At 39.9% G+C, this 24,575-nt stretch overlaps 1 protein-coding gene across 1 annotated transcript in view; it reads left to right on the top strand.

Moving 5' to 3' along the window:
* PCCA (propionyl-CoA carboxylase subunit alpha) overlaps positions 1-24,575 on the top strand; it is a 937,632-nt gene that overhangs the window by 314,610 nt on the left and 598,447 nt on the right. The window contains exon 10 of the mRNA XM_033947881.1: positions 21,284-21,386. Coding sequence (XP_033803772.1) covers positions 21,284-21,386 — 103 coding nt within the window. The remainder of the gene's footprint in view (positions 1-21,283; positions 21,387-24,575) is intronic.

Raw genomic sequence — 24,575 nt, 5'->3', positions numbered from 1 at the left:
ACCCATAGCGACTTCAGACTGTCTGCTCTTATTGTTGTTTCTGTTCTGGATGAAGGAATGGAGTCCTTTATATACAGTGCTATTCCTCCCCCCTTCTTGTGTGCCCTGTCCCTCCTGTAGAGTTTGTACCCTGGTAGGGCCACATCCCATTTGTTGTCCTTCGACCACCATGTCTCTGTGATTCCTATTATGTCTAGGTCCTTTTTTCCGGCTATAACTTCTAGCTCCCCCATTTTAGTCCTTAGGCTCCTAGCATTTGTATATAGGCAATTTAAGCCCCAGTTTGTTACCTTTTCTTTTGGATCTACTCTTGATTTGTTGCTCCTGCTGGTCTCCTCACGTGCTGCCTCATGTGGTGTGTCTATCCCGTCCTCTGCCCGCTTCTTTGTTCTTTGATAGCCCTCTGGTTCCGGCTGTTTCCTCCTTGTCTTGCTCTTTAGCTCTAATTTCCCATCGGGTCCCTGTGCTGCATCTTTGGGTTTATGTCCATAAAGTGTCCATTTTGTCTCTAGTCCACTATTGCCAGTTCCTGTCTCAGTATCCTTGCTCGATACTGTGGTCCGATGTGTCAAGGTCAGGTCGACTATCGGCTTTCCCCTTGTTATCAGTTTAAAGTCATGTCTATGCAGGTCTGGATGTTACGTGCCAGCATCCTCGTCCCAGCCGTGCTCAAATGCAGTCCGTCTCTCCTGTAGAGCTTGCTTTTCCCCAGGAAGGTTGACCAGTTCCGTACAAAGAGGAAACCCTCCTCGTCACACCATCGCCTTAGCCATCCATTTGTTGCTTGAAGCTCAGTCTGCCTCCTCGCATCTGCCCTTGGTACTGGCAGGATCTCTGAAAAGGTTATCTTCCCTGTCCTCAGCTTCAGCTTCCTCCCCAGGATCTTAAAATGCTCGGTCAGTGTAGTCATGTTGAAATTTCTTCTGCTGACGTCATTTGTTCCGACGTGGATTATCACTGCTGTGTCCTCTGTCTCAGCTCCCTCCATGATTCTCTCGATTTTGTCGGAGATGTCCTTTGTCCTCGCTCCTGGGAGACATGTCACTAGGTGATCCGCTCTGCCTCCTGCTATGTGACTGTCCACCTCTCTCAGGATTGAGTCTCCCACCACGATAGCAGATTTTCCTCTCCTCAGCTTCCTCCTGGGTCTCAGGTCTGTGTCGATGATTGGGTCCTCCAATCCTTCTTTCTCCTGATTGGTTCCTCCACAAGGTTCCTCTCCCTCGTCTCCTGGTGGCTCCTGGTGGGTCCCGGTGGCTCCTGGCGAGTCCTGTCCTCCATCCGTTTGTCCCCTTCTGAAGAGTGGGTGATCCTGTGTCTCTACCATCCTGCAGGCCTCCTCGATGAATCTTTCGAGCTCTCTGACCTGTTCGTTGATGTGGTTTTCTCTGGTGGTGTCCTCAGTTGGTTCAAATTCCCTTGGTTCCTCTATGGAGCGGAGTCCTTCTAGTTCCTGTACTTTGATCTGCAGTCTCCCGACCTCCTTCTTTAGGCTAGCCAGTTCCTCACATCGACTGCATATGTAGGCCTGCCTCCCGGAAGGGAGGTAGTCATACATGTGACAATCAATGCAGTATACTGGAAAGCCTCGCTGGCCTTCTGCTGCCTCCATTATTCCTTCTTTGTGACTAAAGTTGGTGCGCTGGAGTGTGCCCGACGTGTATCTGAAGGACCTTGGTGTGTAGGAGTGGTACACGGCGTGCAGCTAGCTGAAAGAATAGATAGAGAAGAGAAGAATGAGAACAGAAGAAAAGTACTTTTTTTTTTTTTTTTGAGTTAGAGTTATAGTTTGAGTTAGAGTTTGCTGCTGGGCTGCCTGTGCTCCTGGCTCCTTCTCTAGGCTCCTTCACAAAGGCGCTCTCGCTAAGGCGAGCGCCTTTGCCGCTCGCCATTGCTGCGCGCCGAACGGCCGCGCGCCGTTGGCTTGCCTCCTTTTAAGGGGGAGCCTGGGCGCTGACGCTGTCTCTGACGCGTTGGGGGGGCGGAGCTCCCTCTCGCCACTACCCCTGCTGATAGCCTGCCTGTCCGCCTTTCAACTCCTTCGGCGGCTCCCTTCTCCTGCCTCTCCGAGTCTCTCCTGCTGTTCCCCGCTCTCCTTCACTCCCTGCCTATCCTCAGCACGCGGGTCTTCAGTGCAGGTCGCGCTCCGGCTTACCTCCTTTTAAGGGGGAGCCTGGGCGCTGACGCTGTCTCTGTCGCGTTGGGGGGGGCGGAGCTCCCTCTCGCCGCTACCCCTACTGATAGCCTGCCTGTCCGCCTTTCAACTCCTTCGGCGGCTCCCTTCTCCTGCCTCTCCGAGTCTCTCCTGCTGTTCCCCGCTCTCCTTCACTCCCTGCCTATCCTTTAGCACGCAGGTCTTCAGTGCAGGTCGCGCTCCGGCTTGCCTCCTTTTAAGGGGGAGCCTGGGCGCTGACGCTGTCTCTGACGCGTTGGGGGGAGCGGAGCTCCCTCTCGCCGCTACCCCTGCTGATAGCCTGCCTGTCCGCCTTTCAACTCCTTCGGCGGCTCCCTTCTCCTGCCTCTCCGAGTCTCTCCTGCTGTTCCCCGCTCTCCTTCACTCCCTGCCTATCCTCAGCACGCGGGTCTTCAGAGTAGGGAAGCACACATATCATCCTCCCTCCGTCCAACATATCTTGCTTTGAAACTTCCTCATAGATATGCTTGACGAATAGCTTTTTCTGGGTATCCCCTATCCTAAAACGTTGTTCCATTTCATTTGCTTCAACCTTAAATTCCTACAGAGTGGAAGACACCCTTTGTGCTCTTAAAAACTGGCTTACCGGTAGATTGTATTTCAATTGGTATGGATGGAAGCTAGTAAAATGCAGTAGTGGGTGACGAGCTATCGATTTCCTGAACAGAGTGGTGTGTCCAAAAATTCAATTTTCACTTTATCAAAAGTAGCTGTAAATTGAAGATTGCAGTCCCTTGTATTAATCCATTCGATAAAGACTTAAGCTCTTATTTGGTACCATTCCAAAGGAAAAAGACATCATCAAGGAAATGTTTTCACAAGAATATATGTGTTTTATAATCTTCTGATGGGTTAATTTCCTGTTTTCAAATTTCCCCATATGTAGAGTGGCCACAGAGGGGGGCCAAGGTGTTGATAATAAATTCCCTCATAATCAAAATACACATTAAGTATTGATCTTCCAAAAATATATAAAGACAATAAAATTTTCCATTCAACTTGGAAGATTTTAAGGTTCTTGGATGCTACATTGCCAATTTCTATGAAATTTTAAAATTAAGATTGGGAATTATAAAATTTTATGGAAGGATTGGTTAAAATCTGTAATTAGAACATTAGAAGACATATGTCCAAATAATAAATTTGCATCCTTCTTTCAGTTACAGCAGAGATTCGGTTTATCGGGGAAGCAAAACTTTAAATGGATACAATTAAAACAAGGTATCCAAAAAGGAATTCCTGAATGACATGCTAGATCAGTGTTTTTCAACCTTTTTACACCCGTGGACCGGCAGAAATAAAATAATTATTTTGTGGACCGGCAAACAATTAGGACTAAAATTTTAAAACCCTGTTTCCGCCCCATCTCCGTGAGCTCGGTCCCCACAAATCAGTTATGATTTTATATTGAATGTATTTTATTAAAGTATAAAAAGAAACAATATTCTGTACAATTGTCATTTTATAAATACAAATAATACAGAGCAAGGATCAACAAAACCCCCTGTCTCCCCTCCCCTTCACATATATCCCCTCTACTATCAAGAAAACTGAACAAGCCACAGAACGCTACACAGAAATATCATGCTAACAGAATACTGCAGTCACATATGACAGGAATAGTGTTAGGGGAATGCAACTAGGGCAACTGCCCCCTGGTCAGAGAGCAACCTAAACCAGCTGGAAGCTAAAGAAGCGCTGCCTGGGCTTTGCAGTCCCCAGTTATGTCTAACACTAGCTCTAGCAGGATATATATATATTTCAAATCTAATATATTCTAATCACAAAATAGAAATAAAATTATTTTTTTCTACCTTTTGTCGTCTCTGGTTTCTGCTTTCATCTTCTTTTCACTCCCTTCCCTCCAGCATCTGCCCTCTCTGTCTCTTCAATCCAGCATCTGCCCCTTCCATCCACTGTCTACCCTCTCCCCCTTCCATATGGTATCTGTCTTCTTTCTATGCCGCTCTCCCCTTTCCATCCAGCCTGTGCCCCCTCTCTCCTTTTTACATGATTCATTCCAGCTTCACTGCTCTCTTCATTTTTATCTCTCCTACACCAGATCTAGCATCATTGTCCCTCTCTGCTTATTTCTCTGCTGACCCTTCCCATCATCAATCTCTCTACTTTCTCATGCCTGTCTCTCCCCTTCCCCTACTCTAATCTCCCTGCCAGCTGTTTCCTTCCTTTTTCCCTTCTCCTTTCCCTCCTCCTCCTGTCCAGCAGTAACTCTTCCCTTCCTCCCCTCCCAGCAGCATCTCTCCTTCTCCCTCTCCAGTAGCAGATGTCCCTTTTTTCCCTTGCCCAGCAGCTTTCCAGATTCATTTCCCTCCTCCCCTCCCAGCAGCATCTCTCCTTCTCCCTCTCCAGTAGCAGCTGTCCCTCTTTTCTTTTGTCCAGCAGCTTCCCAGATTCCTTTCCCTCCTCCCCTCCCAGCAGCATCTCTCCTTCTCCCTCTCCAGTAGCAGCTATCCCTTTTTTTCCTTGCCCAGCAGCATCTCTCCTTCTCCCTCTCCAGTAGCAGATGTCCCTTTTTTCCCTTGCCCAGCAGCTTTCCAGATTCATTTCCCTCCTCCCCTCCCAGCTGCATCTCTTCTTCTCCCTCTCCAGTAGCAGCTGTCCCTTTTTTTCCTTGCCCAGCAGCTTCCCAGATTCCTTTCCCTCCTCCCCTCCCAGAAGCATCTCTCCTTCTCCCTCTCCAGTAGCAGCTGTCCCTTTTTTCCCCTTGCCCAGCAGCTTCCCAGACTCTGATTGTGGCTTTCTCCCCTCCCAGCAGCTCTTACTTCCCAGCGCAGCGATTCAGGAAGGCAGTCTCGGGTCCTTTGTTGGGTCGCGCCGCCTCTGAGGAAAGAGGAAGTTGCATCATCAGAGGCAGCCACGACTCAGCAAAAGCCCCGAGGCTGCCTTCGTGAATCGCTGCGCTGGGAAGTAAAGGAGAGCTGCAGAGGGGAGAAAGCCACTGTTGGAGGCTCCCCATGATATCTCCTGCCCAGCGGACAAGCTAAAAATATCTCGTCGATCTTGCCGGCCCTGCGTGTACCGGCAGGAAATTGAACTTAATCAATCTCGCTGGCCCTGCGCGGACCGGCGGTTGAAGAACAGTGTGTTAGATGGTCAGCAAAGCTTGTTATTCTTATAAGAACATAAGAATTGCTACAGCTGGGTCAGGCCATGTTTTCAAGCAGAATCCTTAGATATCAGGCTTCCATGTGGTTCAAAGTAGTAAGGCAATATGAACCTAAAAAGTCCAAAACAGGCCTGTGAAATATTTGGAGTTTAGAGTTACAAATTAATATTTCAGAAACTCAATGGCCTAGATGTACAGCCTCAGCTTCAATAAGGCAAACTTTTTATACTATTTATTGGATAGAGTATTTTGTACTCCAGTGAGATTACAAAAAACAGACTCGACATGTTCTAATAAGTGCTGGCATTGCCAGTTAGGAATTGGAACAATAGATCATCTTGTATTTCACTGTCCTTTAATATTTGGATTCTGGAAGTCCATATGGAATAAAATAATTTTGATTCTTGAAGTTCCTATTCCGCTATCATATGGAATTATAATGTTTGGTACTTCAGTTATGAAAAATATCCCGCTAAATAGTTTCAAAGATAAACTTCTCATCATGACAGGTTTAGCTTTGAAAAAAATAATTACTAGGGAGACCCTATGTCTATTACAGATATGAAAAAATGCTTGCAGAAAAAAAAATAAATGAATCATAAAGATTTATAAGAATCTGGGGTCCATTAGATTCTTATGTTAAACAACTTTAATAGTACTGTATAGCTACCATATTAAAAATTTCATATTCTACTTACAAATCCAGAAAGAGGGGAGGGGAATGTTTTATTTGGTATTCATGTATAGTACATAAGTGCTTTTCAAGAATGTTATTGATTAATAATCTGTTACACTTTCTGTAAGATATTTTTATAAAATTAATAAAAATTTAAACAGGAAACAGATTTTCCCAACGTGGTTATCCCAAACAGCTTATCTGAGAGCCAAATATACTCAGAGAGAATTGCTGCTGCACTATGGACAAGAGGAATGGCTGGGGGATTCCATTGTGTTTGTACAGAAGTATTCTGTCCTCTCTCCCAAAATGAATCAAACAATCTTGAAACATTGGCACATTGCAAAATTGGCAGTTGAGGAGATTGGGGATAAACCCATTTTTTCTTACCGCAAAACAAAAAATAAGGTGAAATAAAAATCCACTATTCTGATGATTGAAAATCACGGGTTGGGCAGCTACCATACCAACTGTGGTAACTGCCAGTGGTGTTCATACAAAATAGCAGGTGACAGTTGGACTGGTCCCAATACAGGGAAAATTTATCATGCCAAAGCTGAAACTGATTGTAGCAACTCATTAGTAATTTACATGATATGCCCATGTCAAAAAAAATGTATAGACCCATCAAAATCAGATTGAATGAGCATAAATCTAGAGTCCACACGCATAATGAGATGGCACCTCTGGTTCACCTTTGGCTTTTGATGAACCATACTTTAAAAGACATCAAATGGCATATTGACTCTGTGACAGTAGGGTGGGAGGGTGGGAACTTTGAAAGACTCTTGAATTTAAAAGAACCGAGATGGATTTTTGAATTGAAAGCTATCATACCTAATGGCTTAAATGAGACTTCAGAATGGATGTCAGTTGCAGACTGAGTCTGAATAATCAGGATCCCTTTAACATAAGATTAGCCTTATTGGGTCAGACCAATGGTCCATCAAGCCCATAGATCATACAAGGTGTTTAATAACGACTCTTTCTCCTACAGCTGGGAAAACTCTTGTGGAGTTCCACAAGGCTCCCCCCTGTCCCCCACCCTGTTTAATATCTATCTTGTCTCCCTGGGTTATCTCTTGCAGAGTTTAAAGCTCAAATTCTTCATCTACCCTGACGACATTACTATTATCATCCCGCTGACCTGTTTTTCACCAGAGTTGCTAAACTCTCTATCAATCACGCTTAATCAGATAGAACTCTGGATGCTAGCTTTTAGATTAAAATTAAACTCAGAAAAAACGAAATTCTTCCTGGCAACATCCAACGAAAAAATCAAGGACACCACAATACATGTGAATGGGTCGGATTATAGTCTCGAGCAAACCTTAAAAATACTAGGAGTCACTTTAGACAAACACTTTACATCTCGGTGCTCTTGAAACTCCGCACCATAAAAAAATTCTTCGACGACACCTCTTTTCGTCTGTTAGTACAATCCTCCATTCTCAGCATCCTGGACTACTGCAACATCATATACCTGGGCTCCTTGAAGAAAACCATCAGGAAACTGAAACTGATTCAGAACACCGCTGTCCGCCTCATCTTTGGATTGAACAAATGGGAACACGTCGCCCCTTTCTACCATAAATTACACTGGCTACCATTTGAATCCAGAGTCCTGTTCAAGTTCTCATGCATCTGCTACAAAACAGTATTTGGTATGTCATCAAGTTATCTTAACCCACACTTAAATTTAAATTACAACAATAAAAGCTCATGCAAGAATTCACCTGTTTGCCTTTCCCTTATGTCATTTCAAAAGGTTCCTTGATAAAACCTTCTCCTTTCAGGCAGCTAAACTCAATCCATGGCTCGCCCAAAATGTTCTTGATGCCCCCTCCTATCTTGACTTCAGAAAGCTGTTCAAAACTCACTTATTCCACAGTCTGAACTCTTAATGCATTTTCTACTTCTACCTTTCCCCTTTTCTACTACCTAATGACTGCTTTCTCTTCTACTAATTGGCCTGTATTCACTTCCTGCTTCCTTTTCTAATTTTGTACCCTTCCAACCTGTTAACTTCAATGATTTCATTGTTTGTATTTTTGATTAACTGATGTGAATCTCCTAGAACTCCTTGGGTATGGCGGTATACAAAATAAATAATTATTATTATTGTTATTAGCTTGTTCTCCCGGTGGCCAATCCAGGTCACTAGTACCTGGCAAAACCCCCAAAAGTAGCAACATTCCATGCTACCAATCCAGGGCAAGCAGTGGCTTCCCCCATGTCTGTCTCAATAACAGTCTATGGACTTTTCCTCCAGGAAATTGTCCAAACCTTTCTTAACAACCAGCTGTGCTATTCGCTCTTACCATAACCTCTGGCAACACGTTCCAGAGCTTAACTATTCTCTGAGTGGAAAAATATTTCTTGCTATGTTTTTTTTAATCTTTATTCATTTTTAAAACTTTCAACATAAGATACAATCATTTTCACATCACGTAATATATCATCAAATTCTAACTTACAACAAATATCCCCTCTCCCTTATACCCAACAATTGTTCTAAAGCATAAGAAATCATAAAGTATTCCTACCCCCATCCCCACCCTGGACGTGTATGAACAAAAGGGAAAAAAATAATATTCATTCTGTACAATATTTTGTTAATGGCTCCCAAACATCCCTAAATTTCTTAAAATGTCTCTGCTGTATGGCTATTGCCCGCTCCATTTTAAAGATTTGGCATAACGAATTCCACCCAAAATTATAATTCAGCTGATCACAATTTTTCCAATTTCATTATTATTAGAATGACTCTTGGCTCTCATGGAAATACCAAATAACACAGTCATATGATAATGCCACTGGATTTTCTTTTTTTTTTAATTCTTTATTCATTTTCAAAATTACATAAAGTGTATATATATATCCAATCACATTAACAATAAATATATCACTTACAGTCTATCATTTGTTCATTACATAAATTCTTATCCCTCCCCCCTCCCACCCCTCCCTACCATATAATCTATAATCATATAAATACTCGTCAATACAATAATCCCTACCCTATCCAATTGATCTGATACACTTAAGGGAAACAATTTCAATTAATCCGTACAATATTTTGTTAATGGTTTCCACACATCCTGAAACTTCTTGAAATATCCCTTTTGTAATGCAATAAATCTTTCCATTTTATAGATATGGCATAAAGAATTCCACCAAAAGGTATAATTTAATCTCCTCCAATCCTTCCAATTATATGTAATTTGCTGAATGGCAACACCAGTCATTATAAGCAGTAATTTAATATTGTTCGCAGAAATCTGACTTTTAGCTCTCATTTCCATATCAAATATCATAGTATCATAGGATAATGCCACTGGGTTATCTAATAAATTATTAATTTGGTCCCAAATTGATTTCCAAAAATTCATAATAAATGGGCAATGAAACAATAAATGATCTAAAGTTCCTGCTTCTAAATGACAGTGCCAGCATCTATTAGACTTAGAGCTATCTAATTTCTGTAAACGAACTGGGGTCCAATCTGCTTTATGTAACAAAAAAGCCAAGTTTGTCTCATAGATGCCGATACCGTACATTTCATCCTCCAAGACCAAATTCGTGGCCATTGAGATGCAGTAATTTGATGCTTTATTTCAATGCTCCAAATGTCACACAGACCAGTCTTTGGTTTCTTAGTCAAAAATCCAGATATTAATATATACCACTGAGTGGCCTGGTATCCCAGGAAGTCCATCTGAAAACATAAGACCGGCAAACGATGCTGATTAGTTAGATTTTTCCATTCAGGGAACCCCTCCTGAATGGCCTGCTTCAGCTGCAACCATCTGTAATTTTGTGATTTGTTAAGACCAAATTTATGTTGCAATCGTGAAAAGTCAAACAGCTTATCATCTGATATAACATGATCCAAAGTACGTATACCTGCCTTCATCCAGTGTTTCCAGATGACCTTAAACCCACCAATTTGAATCTTGGAGTTCAGCCAGAGGGACTGACATGTGGATTTATGGATTGGAATAGTTGTTAAATTATTGATAAATTTTAAAGTTTGTCACATGTCTAATAAAATTCTATTGTCCTTATACAATCTAGATAACTTGATACTTAAAGCGTGACCTAATCACAGTGGAGACATGAGTTGCCATTCCAATCATAACCAGTCTGGGAGATTTTCCATGAGGATCTAGTACATACCCTGATGCATAATATAGGCTTGATGGTACCTATAAAAATTGGGAAAATTTACCCCATCCTCCGCAATTGGTTTTTGTAAAGATACCAAGGCAATTCTTGCTGCTTTCCCCAGCCAAATAAATTTTGTCAGAATACTATTTATTTTCTTGTAAAAGGACCTCTGAAAAAACATCGGCAACATACCCATTTGGTAACAAACCACAGGCAGAATCATCATCTTAACTGTTTGGACTCTCCCCCCACCAAGACACATGTAAGGGGTTCCAATGCTCACACATTTCTGTGACCTTCAGCAATAAAGATTTTTCATTTACTTTCATCATTTCTTCCAGTGTATTTTTTATCCAAATATCTAAATATTTTATGCCCTCTTCTTTCCAAAGAAAAGGGAATGTATCAAATAATCTTTTTGCACATTTAATGGAAGAGCCTCTGATTTGCTCCAGTTTATTTTGTAACCAGAGAATTTTTCAAATCTATCAATCATATCCAGTAAATGCGGAATGGTGGTTTCAGGATTCCTCAAATGAAGCAGTATCTCATCTGCATAAGCAGAGACCTTGTATTCCCGACCTGCATAAGGAATACCCTGTATTTCCTCTGCCTGCTGAATAGCCAATAACAAGGGTTCCAATACAATGTTAAAAAGCAAAGGAGATAACGGACACCCTTGTGTAACTCCCCTTCTAAGACAAAAAACATTCAGAAAAATTATTATTAATATATAATCTTGCATAAGGGGAACTATACAAGGTTTGAATCATTTGTATAAATCCAGAACCAATACCAAACCAATCCATTGCTTGATACATGAAGGTCCATTCCACATGATCAAAGGCCCTCTCTGCATCCAAGGACACAGAGAAAGCCGGATCTTCCATAGTTTTTGTTAGATTTAACATGTGAAAAGCCAGTCTGGTGTTTCTTGATGAATGTCTCTGAGCAACGAAACCCGTTTGGTACATACTGATAATATAAGGGAGAGCCTTGGCCAAGCGCAAAGCTAATAAATTAGCCAGAAGTTTTCCATCTACATTAATCAAAGAAATATGCCTGTAATTTGAAACCAACGTAGGATCTTTATTTGGCTTCGGTAAAACTATAGTTAAAGATTCTGCCATAGTACCTGTAATACAACCTTTAATCAGTTGAGCCTGATATAAATTTAATAAATGAGGTAATAGGGTAATTTGAAATGATTTGTAAAACTCTACAGTGAACCCATCACCACCTGGAGCGGATCCAACTCTAAGAGACTTCAGCGCTGCTTGTAGATCTTTCATTGATATCGGCGCATCAAGAGTTCCTTATATATGCTCGGGAATTTTAGGTCCCTTAATTAACTTCAAGAACTCTAAACCGTCAAGATCTTTATTTGAATAAAACTCAGAAGAATATAAAGCTTTATAAAATTTCAAAAATTGTTTTAAGATAGTTCCAATTTGAGAATGAGTTTCCCCATTCTCATCTATGATAGCCACAATTTTTCCTTTTTTTAGCTTTAAGGTAATTAGCTAATACTCTTCCCGCTTTATTCGAGTTTCCATAATACAGAGCCTGTTGAGAAAACAACTCTTTCCTAGCCATTTGAGAGGAAATCTCATTGTATTTGTATTTAGCTTTTAAGAGGGCCTGCAAAGTATTGTGTTCCCATTTTAAGGCCAGTTGTGACTCTAAGGGGTCTTTTTATCAAGCTGCTGTAGGGGTTTAACGCGCAGAATACCGCGCGTTAAACCGCCTGCTGTCCTAGCCGCTAACGCTTGAATTGAGCAGGCGTTAGTTTTTTAGCCCATCGCGGAGGTTAGTGCGTGATGAAATGTCCGACGCGCTAACCCCGCTAGCGCAGCTTGAGAAAAAGACCCCCAAGCCCAAATTAGAGAATTCCAATTGAAGTTGTTTCCTAACATGTGCCGAATATGAGAAAATTTGCCCCCTCATGGTCGCTTTGAAAGTATCCCAAAGTGTTTCTAAAGAGATTTCCTCTGAGGCATTGATTTGAAAATATTCATTCATTTTTAATTGAAATTCTTAAATAAAGTTAGATTCTGCAAGCAATGTATTATTGAACCTCCACACAGGTCTATTACAATCTTGTTCCTCAAATTTTAATTCAATCCAAACTCCAGCATGATCTGATAAAACAATTGAATCTATACCAGCTTTGGTTACATTACATTACATTACATTAGGGATTTCTATTCTGCCTGTGCTTTGCGGTTCTAGGCGGATTACAATATAGAAGATATCTGGGCATTTCCAGTAGAATTACATTACAGGATAAGAGTAAGTTACAGGAACCGTAAAGAATTATGATACTTCAATTTCACGGAAGATAATACATATCACAGAAGATAATACATATCACCGTAGATAATACATATCACAGAAGATAATACATATCACAGAAGATAATACATATCAACTGAAACAAGTTAAGTCAGGTGGGGTGTAAAAGAGTTACAGTAATTCTAGATCACAGACAAAGAGATACTATAGGTGGGTGTTTCCAAAGGCGTTGATTGGGAACTCATTGGATGGTGGTTAGAGTGATGGGAGATATTTTTTGAACAGTAGTGTTTTTATTTCTTTACGGAACTCTTTTATGTCTGTTGTTTTGGTCAGTAGTTTTGAGATGTCAGAGTCAATTTTAGCTGCCTGTGTCCCCAGAAGGTTGTCGTAAAGTTTCTTACGACGAGTACCATTGAGAGGTGGGTAGGTGAAAAGGTTCTGTGTTCTCCTTCTTCTGGGTGAGAGGTAGTAGTGAAAACGGTTGTTTAGGTAGCTGGGTGCCGTGCCGTGGGTTACTTTGAAAAGGAGACAGTAGAGTTTGAATTGTGTTCGTGCTTTTATTGGTAGCCAGTGAGATTCTAAGTATGCATTGGTAATGTGGTCGTGTTTGTTGAGTGAGTATATGAGTCTGAGGGCTGTGTTCTGGATGGTCTGTAGTTTTTTTATTGTGTTGGTAGGGCAAGGTAAGTAGAGGCTGTTGCAGTAGTCTACGATACTTAGCACAAGGGATTGGACAATGATCCTGAATTGGTCTTTATTAAAGAATTTTCTGATTTTTCTTAGATTTCGCATTGTGAGGAATGCTTTTTGGGTGATTTTATGGATTTGTGTTTGCATTGTGCAGCATCTGTCTAAATGTATACCTAGGATTTTGAGGGAGCTCTGTATTGGGTACTTGATTGAGTTTACTTCCAGTTCTGCTAGGGATGGTTTTTTGTCCTTCTCTAGTAGTAGGAGTTTAGTTTTGTCTGGGTTCAGCTTCAGCTTATGATTTGTCATCCATTTTTCTACTGTTTCCAATGTGGTTTTCAGGCATCCTGTGGGAGATTGGGTTATGGATGTCGAATGGAAGGATGATGGTTATGTCGTCCGCATAGCTGAAAGAAGTAATGTTTAGGGCGTCCAGAGTGGTGCCTAGGGAAGCTATGAATAGGTTGAAAAGAGTGGGAGAGAGGGGAGAACCTTGTGGCACTCCGCATGGGTTGGACCATGGTTCAGATAGAGTGTCTTTTGACTTGACTCTATATGTTCTTGTTTTAAGGAAGCCTTGGAACCAGTTGTGAACTTTACCTGAGATTCCTATTGCGTCTAGTGTCTGGAGAAGTATGGAGTGGTCCACTAGATCGAAAGCAGCTGAGAGATCAAATTGGATGATTAGCAGTCTGTTTCCTTGGCTGAGGTGTCTTCGAGCTATGTCTAGTAAAGATACCAGAAGAGTTTCTGTACTGTGGTTGGTTCTGAATCCGGATTGGGATGGATGTAGGATGTTGTGGGCTTCTAGGTACATGGAAAGTTGTTATGCTACTAGCCCTTCTATTATTTTGACGTATGTTGGGATAGAAGCGATTGGTCTGTAATTTGATGGGTTATTTATTAGGCCTTTGGGGTCTTTCAGTATAGGCGTAATTATGATTTCACCAAGGTCTAGTGGGAACTGGCCTTCCCTGAGTGTGGTTTGCAGCCACAGCGTGTAACTAGCTTTGAAATTGGTGGAAGCTGTTGCTAGTAGGTATGGTGGGCAGTTGTTCAGATCACATGAGGATTTGCAATATTTTTTGTAGAGCCTGTACTCAGACCACTGGGTTGTAGGGAAGTTGGTCCAGGACCTGTCTGCTGATATGGCTTCATCTGTTGTAGGTTTTATTAGAATCTCGTCTATGTTGTTTTGTGAGTTATTGAATGTTGTTCTGATTGTGATGATTTTATTTTTGAAGTGATCTGCTAATTGAGAGGCTGTAGGTGTTAGGTTTCCCTGGGTGGCTAGACATTGTTTGGTGTCGGTAAGATTTCTTACTAGGTTGAAAAGTTTTTTTGTGTCTGGTTTGTCGGTGCCTATGAGGTTGGAGTAATAGTCTTTTCGTTTTTCCTTCAGTTTGATTTTGTATAGCTTGATTTGGGTTTTCCATTCTGTTTTGGTATTATCTTGTTTCTGTTTTTTCCATGCCCTTTCTAGTTTTCTGCATTTCCTTTTTTGTTGTAGGAGTTCAGTGTCAAACCATTTGTCTGATTGTCTACTGCCACTTACCTGTTGAACTAATTGATCTGATACAAATACATAATCTATTCTTGAAAATGATTTATGAACCTGGGAGCAAAAGAAAAACTCCCGAGCATTAAAATGGAGAATTCGCCAAATATCTATTAATCCACAGGATTGAACTAAATTACCAATCCCATTGATTTCAAAATCCTTCTGGGTTGTTTATCAAACAATGGATCCATAACAGCATTGAAGTCCCCAGCTATCACTAGATTAGAGGCAGCCAGTGGCAGAAGTACCTGTTGAAGAGTTTTTAAAAATTCTGTTTGATTTGAATTAAGGGTATAGACTCAAACAGCGCCAGAGCATAGTTCCCCAAGGTCATTTTTACCTGAACCCACCTTCCTGAAGGATCTGCAGAAATAAAATTAAATGCAGCTGAACATTTCTTATGGACTAAAATAGCCACTCCTGCTTTCTTTCCCACAGCTGGCACAAAAAAACACTGCTTGACCCATCCTCCTTCTAACTTCATTGATTCCCCTGCAGACAGATGAGTTTCCTGTATTTTATATATACAGTGGTGCCTCACACAACGAACTTAATTCGTTCCAGGAGCAAGTTTGTTATGCGAAAAGTTCGTTATGTGAAACGCGTTTTCCCATAACAATACATGTTAAAAAAAATAATTCGTTCTGCAGCATAAAATATGCTAAGATGACATAAAAAAAGATAAATTTGTCAAAATGGTGAAAATGGTGGTCTTGCTGAGGCCAAACTCTTTGACGAGGTCACACTGTTTTACCCCACATTCACTCCTTCTAATTATTTCCCGTTTCATTTCAACAGAAATCACCTTCCTGCTTTTTTTAGAAGCCATGATATATAAAAAATATTGAGTTTATCTTAAAAGGACGACTGTATACAGTGAGAGAGGGCAGTTAAGCGCAGTGACTAACGACTGCCTGCAGTGCCTGCGCGGAAGGATGCAATACATCGGCAGCTCAGGCGACTTCGTTGTGTGAAACGAAGTTCGTTGTGTGAAACGAAGTTCGTTGTGTGAAACGAAGTTTGTTGTGTGAAGTTCGTTGTGTGAAACGAAGTTCGTTGTGTGAATCAAGACATGAAGTTCGTTGTGTGCAGCGTTCATTGTGCGAGGCATTCGTTATGCGAGGCACCACTGTATATATATATATATATATATATCCAAATTTTGTTGCTTTAAAAAATTGAATGTTTTTTTTCCCTCATAACAGGATGATTGAGGCCATTAACATTTAAAGAAAAAATTTTAAAATTCATTGCAAAATTTCAAAACAGAAAAGCCACAATAGAATACCATATCCTTTAATTATATTTATACTTGACAACATCCTTTGATCAATACACCTCCTTACTCCTACCATAAAATCACCCTGCCCTCCCCCATTCCCCCCTCCCCCAAATGTAATTGACAACTTGAAAGCGCACATATAGACAAATAACCCCCAAAAAACCCCAGGCATCTTAGGTATTTCCCCTTAAAAATTTCATTAACATCCAACCTAGAATATAATAACAATACAATAAAAACTGAAATACTACCTGTAATAAATAAAATGATTCTAAATTAATTCTTAAATTACCAAAATGCGGATTAATTATTAATATTAAAATTAATACTATGATGATTTACATAAATAACAGAAATTTATAGTTACCTAAGTAGTTATAATTTCATAACTCCCTCACCATCCATTATTCAAGTAATATTAATTAAAAGAACCTAACGGATCAAAAACTAATTTTCCTAACATCCATAAATATAAATATGTTTTAGAATAAAGTGAACAGCATATTAGATTTTTCACCTCTTACTTATTAATTCATAAAACAACCCCACTTCATTTACTGATATAAGTATTTAACACCTATCATACATTATACTAATTAGACTAAAATCTAAAATGAAACAAATTTCATTCCTTAAGAGAATATGCTTTAAAAATCGATCAATTTCTACCTATATTTTCAAACTAGCGCTAGCGTTGTGGCTATGTGCTGATTCAAAATAAAGGAAAATTAAAAAGCAATGTACATCTGTAGCCAATTGTATAGCACCAGTATTATTCATAACTGATTCCAAATATAATGACCAGTCTCTAGATGATCACTTTTCCCTATAAGCTTTGGAAGAATTCAGGCAATCTAAAGCAAATCATTTTTCTTGTATCATGTTTTCAGCTGACAGTCTCCAAAACCTATACAGTCATCTTCTCTTTTATAAAGACTTTAAGGAGTTTTTCTTTCTCGAAATTGATTCTTGCTAAGTAATGATTACTTTTATTGAGGCACTATAATACTTACATTTCTTGCCTGTAATTGATATTTTAGATAGAAAAAATCACTCTATGGACCTGTTCAAAAAGTAAAGTTGATTGAATGATGTAACACAGTTCACCAAAACTTGCTCAGAATCAAGGAGGGGAAAACTGGGGCGAGCCCCAGAAAAACCACCTCACAGCCCAATCATCGCATGAAGGGTAAACGGTATCATTATATCATTCCATGTATGCTTGTATGTTGAAAAAATTGAGCACTATAATGATTAGATAGTTTTTAAGTCGAAGAACTAAGCAAACTTAACTTATAGCTTGCGGGTTCCGACGTGCACGTTTCGATCCTGCCTCAGGGAACACACAGGAATTGTTGGAAAAAAAACATGCGATGGGTACAGAGTTTCAGGATGGACAAATGTCTCCCATATGAAAGCGCGAATGGCGCCATTCGCGCTTTCATATGGGAGACATTTGTCCATCCTGAAACTCTGTACCCATCGCATGTTTTTTCCAACAATTCCTGTGTGTTCCCTGAGGCAGGATCGAAACGTGCACGTCGGAACCCGCAAGCTATAAGTTAAGTTTGCTTAGTTCTTCGACTTAAAAACTATCTAATCATTATAGTGCTCAATTTTTTCAACATACAAGCATACATGGAATGATATAATGATACCGTTTACCCTTCATGCGATGATTGGGCTGTGAGGTGGTTTTTCTGGGGCTCGCCCCAGTTTTCCCCTCCTTGATTCTGAGCAAGTTTTGGTGAACTGTGTTACATCATTCAATCAACTTTACTTTTTGAACAGGTCCATAGAGTGATTTTTTCTATCTGATATATGCACCTTTTCACTCTTGTTACATTGTGTGTAACTTGTCCCCAATTTCTATATTTGACTAGAGTCTGTAATTGATATTTTGGCAGCTAGAAAGCCCTTTTTGTTGGGATTATCTGTAACCTACTTCTAGGTGATTTTGAAATATTCAGTTCATTGGAGTGCCATATATCCCCGATTAATTTTAATTCCTATGGGTGGATTTCATTCAGACTTGTTACCTGACTGATATCTACACTGTCCAATTCTTCCTTTACCTACTGTTAAATTTTGTAAATCTCATTATACCGGTACTTAATGGTTGGGTCTCTTGCTGAGCTCTTTTCCTCAAAGACATCTGACTACTACCCAGTGCATCAGCTGTACATTGCTTTTTACGAAGATGCTTCCAGCAGCTAAAAGTGCATAGGGCAGTTGGGTGTGGCCTTGATGAAGCCTCTAAATCATCTCTCCCTTTCTTGCATGAGTAAGAAAGGAGGACAGCTGGCGGTGATATGAATGCTTATATTAAGGGCAATGGGTCTATCAATTATCATATTCCTAAGAAAGAAAATGCATAGGGGGTTAGTGGGACCCATCTATAGCCTGAACTACTGTCGCGTGTCAACTCCATCTCCCCATCCAGCATAGGCTTGACGTATTGCAGTATTCTATCAAGGAGAAGTTGATATTCATGCAAACGGAGAATGGGCCACCAGCGCAAGAGAAGGAGGAAGCCCCAACGAGCCTGCCTTCCTCAATCCATGACACTCCAAGAGCCTTGACTGTTTAGGCCAAGACATACCTTAAACTCCGGGGCACAGTCAGGGATAGCCACATGCGCATTTCCAATCTTTGCCTGACAGTGGCAGATGCACCAGAGCCCGATCAGGCCCAGGGCAGCAATACCAGTGGCACGAAGCATAATAAAGGTAGAGTAGGTAGTGAAGAGCATACACCTGCTAAGGGTCCTCTGCGCATCACAGAGGCAATTTTTAAAAGTAATCCGCAGCTGTCCGTCCCCCAGCAAAGGTCCGATCCTTCTTATTGTCACTCTATGATCTACGTTGTCTGAACTCGACTAGCAGTGGCTGAAACTTTTCCTGTCTCTTCTGACATATCCAGCTTCTGAAACGTACATTCTAATTGGAGGATGTTCCAGGGGGAGGGAGGAAGCACACTTCTAAACTGCCATTTGCTAAGAATAAGTTGGAGATCAAATTTTATCCAATCACAAGGCTGTCTGAGATAATTATATTGTCCTCGGGAGCTTCTATCCGTAGCAGTTGGAAGCTTGTAGTAACTGTTGTAATTATTATTGAATTCAAATAAATAACATGTCCATGAAATCTAAGTTGACTGAATTTATAAATTCATCTAACTAGAACATAAAATCCGATTTTGTTCCTGTATATGAAACATACTCTCTAATGCCACCCCACAACTCATAGGACAGCTAGTTCAGTTCATTGGTGATTCTTGCTGTTCTAAAAATTCATGTAGCTTTTCCGGATCCTCAAATTGAAAACTCTTACCTTTGTATGTAATTCGCATGAACCCAGGATAATAAAGGCCATACCTTGCACCAATCTCCTGTAATTTTGTTCTCATTGCTAAAAATTGTCTACGTTTATTGCTGTTTCCTTTGCAAAGTCCGGAACAAACAGGATCTTTGAATCTTTAAATCTTAAATTTCTATTTTCCTTTGCAATTTTTAAAATTTCCAAAACATGTTGGAAACGCAGTACACGGAAAATCAGTGGTCTTGGACTTGACTGCCCATTAGCCCTTTTATCTGGTACTCTGTGTGCTCTTTCAATCTCCATTGGCACTTTTAATTTAATGGGAAGCATCTTTGGAATATTTTCCTCCAGAAAGGCTACCGCATCTTTCTCTTCAATCCCCTCAGCCAAACCTAATATTCTTAAATTATTCCTCCTAGATCTGTTCTCCATATCCACCATCCTTTTTTCTAAATATTGGATGGACTTATGATCCTTATTACATTGTACCTGCTTCATTTCAAGTTTTTCAACTCAAGTGTCTAACTGTCCCACTTTGCTGCTTACCACTTCCATCTTTTGTGATAGGTTTGCCAATTCTTCCTTCATTTCAGCCAGCTGGTCAGTATTCGCTGTAACCAATACTTTAATACTTCTTATATTCTCTATCAGCTCAATCATATCAAGGGCATCCAAAGGTAAAAAAGCCTTAGAAGGCGTGGTTGGCTCTGCCTTCTGTCTTTTAACTTTTCATCCAGACACTTCAGGCTTAGTTTGATTTACAGATGCCATTGTTAAGATTTAGGTATAATAGCTTCTCAGGGAACAATTCAAAATGCTTTAAAAATGTTCAGAGGATGCCTAGGAGCAAGAGCTTAACTTTCACACGTCCATGCAGCTGCATCTTCAAGTTCCAGAATCCTTGCTATGGGTTTTAAAAGTATTTCCCTGTAACTTCGTGTTCCCTAGTCTTTGTAATTTTTGACGGAGTGAAAAATTGATCGACTCAGAATTTTGTAGACTTCAATCATATCTCCCCTCTTTGGCAAGTTGTTCTTTATATTATTGTTTAACTTTCTTTATTAATGATTTGATCTTGCCAGTGTTTGTCTATTCTTGTTTTCTTCATTGGGATCCTTGTTTGATTTTTTTTTGGCTGTAATAGCCTCTTTCACTTTGCCTTTAAACCATGCCGGCTCTTGTTTTCTCTTCTTTCCAGCTTTGTTAATACATGGAATACATGTGGTCTGGGCTTCCTCGATGGTATTTTTGAACAACATCCGTGCCTGGTTTACACTTCTGACCATTTCAACAGACCCTTTCAGCTTCTTTTTAACCATTTTATCTCATTTTATTATAGTCACCCTTGCAAAAATGAAATGCCACTACTGACTGAGTAGCTGAGTTACTGGCACAGTGATGAGGTATGAGGGGGAGGGGTTATGTCTCTGAAATTCTGAGGCTTCCTACAAAGTCCTGGCAGGTAGAAAGAAATAACCAACTGGTCCCGGAATAAAGTGTGGATTTACAAGAAAGAAGATTAGCAAATGTAAGAACCTAATCTTTTGTTTGCAGTCTAGCAAACATATCGTCTTGTCTTTCTTCAGTTTTATTGACATACCTCTTTCTTTGGGAGTTTGAATAGTCTCTTCTGGTGCCCTGGTTCTTCCCACACTGGTCAGTATTATAGGTATTTAGATAGGGCTATCGGGCTTAGCCTTGGGGATGGGGGGGTTGTTAAAACAGCACTAGGTACCTTTAGCTTTGCTCTTCATCTCATATGACATCTCCTTTAGAAAATGAGTCATTTGAGATGATATTCAGATTTAGCAGGTTTTACTGTTTTAATTTCCAAATGTCATCAGACAAAAGCAAGCTTGACTACATCCTTTTATTGAAATGTGGATTTACACTGATAGGTGACATGCATGATTGCTTTGATTTCCAAGTTAAGAACAATTTTTTTTCTCCATTGTTTCCTTTCAGGGAAGGCTTTAGGTTTTCATCTCAAGAAGCTGCTTCAAGTTTTGGTGATGATCGATTGTTAATTGAAAAATTCATAGACAATCCACGCCATATTGAAATCCAGGTTTGTAAAATATATAACAATGATACAGCAGATCCCTATCAAAAGATAGTTTGATTTATTCTATAATGCAATGCAAAGAATATTATGAGAGTAGTTTTACATTTCTGTTGTTTAATATGCCTCTATAATATGATCCAAATAAGCTTGTGTTTGACATTGGAATCTGCTGTATTGTACCCCTGACACTCCCTAAGGGCAAAATGTGGCCATGTCAGGTTTTTAGTAAAGGATCACGTCTTCCAAATAAATTCTTTATGGTAATATTATTCTTTTTTTCTGGATGATTGTATTAAACCTCTGTGGTTTTTATATCTATTTAAGTCACTATGTAGTTTGACCAATATAGTTCATATAGCTCACCAATATAGTGAAGTTTCTTCTGTATTCTTTTAAACACATGCATATACAACGGATGTGAATTCATCAATATACATTGTCAATTAGGGAGGAATTAAAAATTCCAATGCATTGAAATTTTTTTAAAATAAAACAAACAATAAAGTGCCCTATATGTTTTCATAATGTATGTGTGTGTTTATTTTCATTTATATATTACTTATCACTAACTTGCATCAATTTCTCTTTATTCTACATCCTAGCAATAGGATCTTGAATTTATCATTCAAAGGGGGTATAGAAGACATAATGTAGAGCTTTCTAGTAGCAGTTGTTCAGCAGACAGTGTGAAATTATTTGTTCTTACTGTTTACTTTCTCCCTAATAATCAATAGTGTGCTGTTAATCATTTGTAATGAATAAAAAGGTTAAGAAACATAAAAACAGAAGAAAGGTGATATCTTTTTATTGGGCAAACTTTAACTTGATTTATTGCTTTCCATGGATGAAAAGCAGTTCACAAGAAAATAGCAATCATGGAAAGTGGAAAAAAACGCCATATAGCTCTTGTGGGGGACAATTCAAAGTTCTCCTCTAAAGATGTATAGCAACTGGAATGCTTTTCAACCCTTATCATTCAGAATTAGGGGTCTCTTCTGCATCCCAACCTTCAATCTCATGCCTTAATCATTAAAAATAACAATGATAGAGATTAGTAATTGGAAAATTGTGCTATTTTTTATACAATATGTTGTTTCTTTGGATGCTTTGTGGTACTTAGTTGTGTAAAATTAGGACACCACATGAAATATTCAGTTCTTTCTTAAGAAATGTTCACATATCGATGTCAAATCTTTTTTCTATTTATCTCTGGAAAAGAAAGTGGTGTAGTTACAGATAAACAACAAAATATTTCCTTGATTTACTCATGAAACAAAAGATATCCACAAAAATGTGTATTATAACTGAGGAATAAATTAGGATACCTAATAACTAGTATAACCCTCTTTTGGCTGAAATAACTGCAGTGAGACGCTTCTTGTAGTCATCTACCAGTCTCTGACATCGGTCTGAGGAAAGTTTGGCCCACTCCTCAATGCAGAATTCTTTCAGCTGTAAGATGTTTGAGGGGTTTCTTGCATGTACAGCCCGTTTCAAATCACCCCACCCCATCTCAATGGGATTCAAATCAGGGCTTTGACTCGGCTACTCCAGGACTCTTCATTTTTTAGTTTTCAGCCAGTCCTTGGTGGATTTACAGGTATGTTTTGGGTGTTGTGATGTTGCAGGGTCTAGTTCTGCTTCAGTTTTAATTTTCTTACAGATAGAAACATAGAAACATGATGGCAGATAAAGTCAAATGGCCCATCCAGTCTTCCCATCCACAGTAACCATTATCTTTTCCTCTCTCTAAGAGATCCCACGTGCCTATCCCAGGCTTTCTTGAAATCAGACAGTCTCTGTCTCTACCACCTCTACCGGGACCTATTCCACACTTCTATCCCCCTTTCTGTAAAAAAATATTTCCTTAGGTTACTCCTGAGCCTATCACCTCTTAACTTCCATCCTAAGCTCTCTCATTCCAAAACTTTTTTCAAATGAAAGAGGCTTGACTCATGCGCTTTTACACCACGAATGTATTTAAACATCTCTATCATATAGAGGCATATAGATAGCTGGGTAGTTGATAGAATTCAGAATATGGTTCAGTTGATAGAATTCAGAATATGGTACAAATTATTGTTGACATATCTCTGTGTACATGGGATGGCACCGAAATATCTGACTGATCACATTTCCTTCTATATACCGACTCAAAGTCTACATTCAGTCGATTCTGGGGATTTGAATGTCCCTACTTTGAAGCAAGTGTGATTACATACAACTAGTTTTGTTGTTTTCCTGTGTTGGTCCTGACAATTGGAACAATATCCTGCTTTACATTAGACAACAGGGAGATTTGAATATTTTTAAAAAGCTATTGAAACAATAACTTATTTTGTAAAATGAAATATGGTTATTCATCACTTATTTTTATGTTTGACCTAAATGATGTGCTGCTGAGGAGACTTTTGTACCTGTTTGTTATTTATGGATGTTTATATTGATTATTATCCTAAGACAAGCAGGCAGCATATTCTCACATGTGGGTGACATCATCAACGGAGCTCTGGTACAGACAGGTTTCAAAGTGCATCGCCACTTTAAGAACTTGAGAAAGTTCACAAACTGCCCGTACCGTGTATGGGCTCCTCAGTTCTTAGTTTTCCGCAAAGATAAGAAGTCATCTCTCTGAACGTTCAGTTTTTTGCCATTTGCCTTTCCCGTTCACGCATTTTTCTTTTAAATATTTCGTTATAAAAAGAGAAAAGTCATTTTTTTTTCTTTTCCTTGTGGCTTTTGCCGTCGAGGGCTTCGTGTTTTCCTCTCAGCTGTTGAGTTTGACTTGGCTGACGTGGTCTTTTCAGGCAATGTCCTGACCGTTAACGGGCTTCAAAAAGTATTGCAGGTGCCAAAGGCCAATTTCTATCAACAACCTGAATACTAGGTAGAATCCTGCACTCGGTGTTCTACCCTGCAGAAACATTCCATCAAGAGCCACAAACTTCAACAGGAGAAGTTGTTAGGGGCAAGCATGGACATTGACAAGACATCACAACCTTTGACATCAAAGACTTCGACATCATTATTGACACCGGCGTCCGGAGACCTCACTCCGTCCGGTAAGCCATCTAAGAAGACACTAGCTTCCCAACTGGTGTCGCAGGTCAGTCTTGCAGAGATTTCCCTTAATGCTGACTATCTTTATGGCTTGCCTCAACATCGAAGTGTGCATCCTCATCGAGGTCACCC

Source organism: Geotrypetes seraphini, chromosome 6, assembly GCF_902459505.1.
Source record: "Geotrypetes seraphini chromosome 6, aGeoSer1.1, whole genome shotgun sequence".
Taxonomy (NCBI): Eukaryota; Metazoa; Chordata; class Amphibia; order Gymnophiona; family Dermophiidae; genus Geotrypetes; species Geotrypetes seraphini.
The sequence above is the reverse complement of the archived record's forward strand: the minus strand, read 5'-3'. Positions and strand labels throughout refer to the sequence as shown.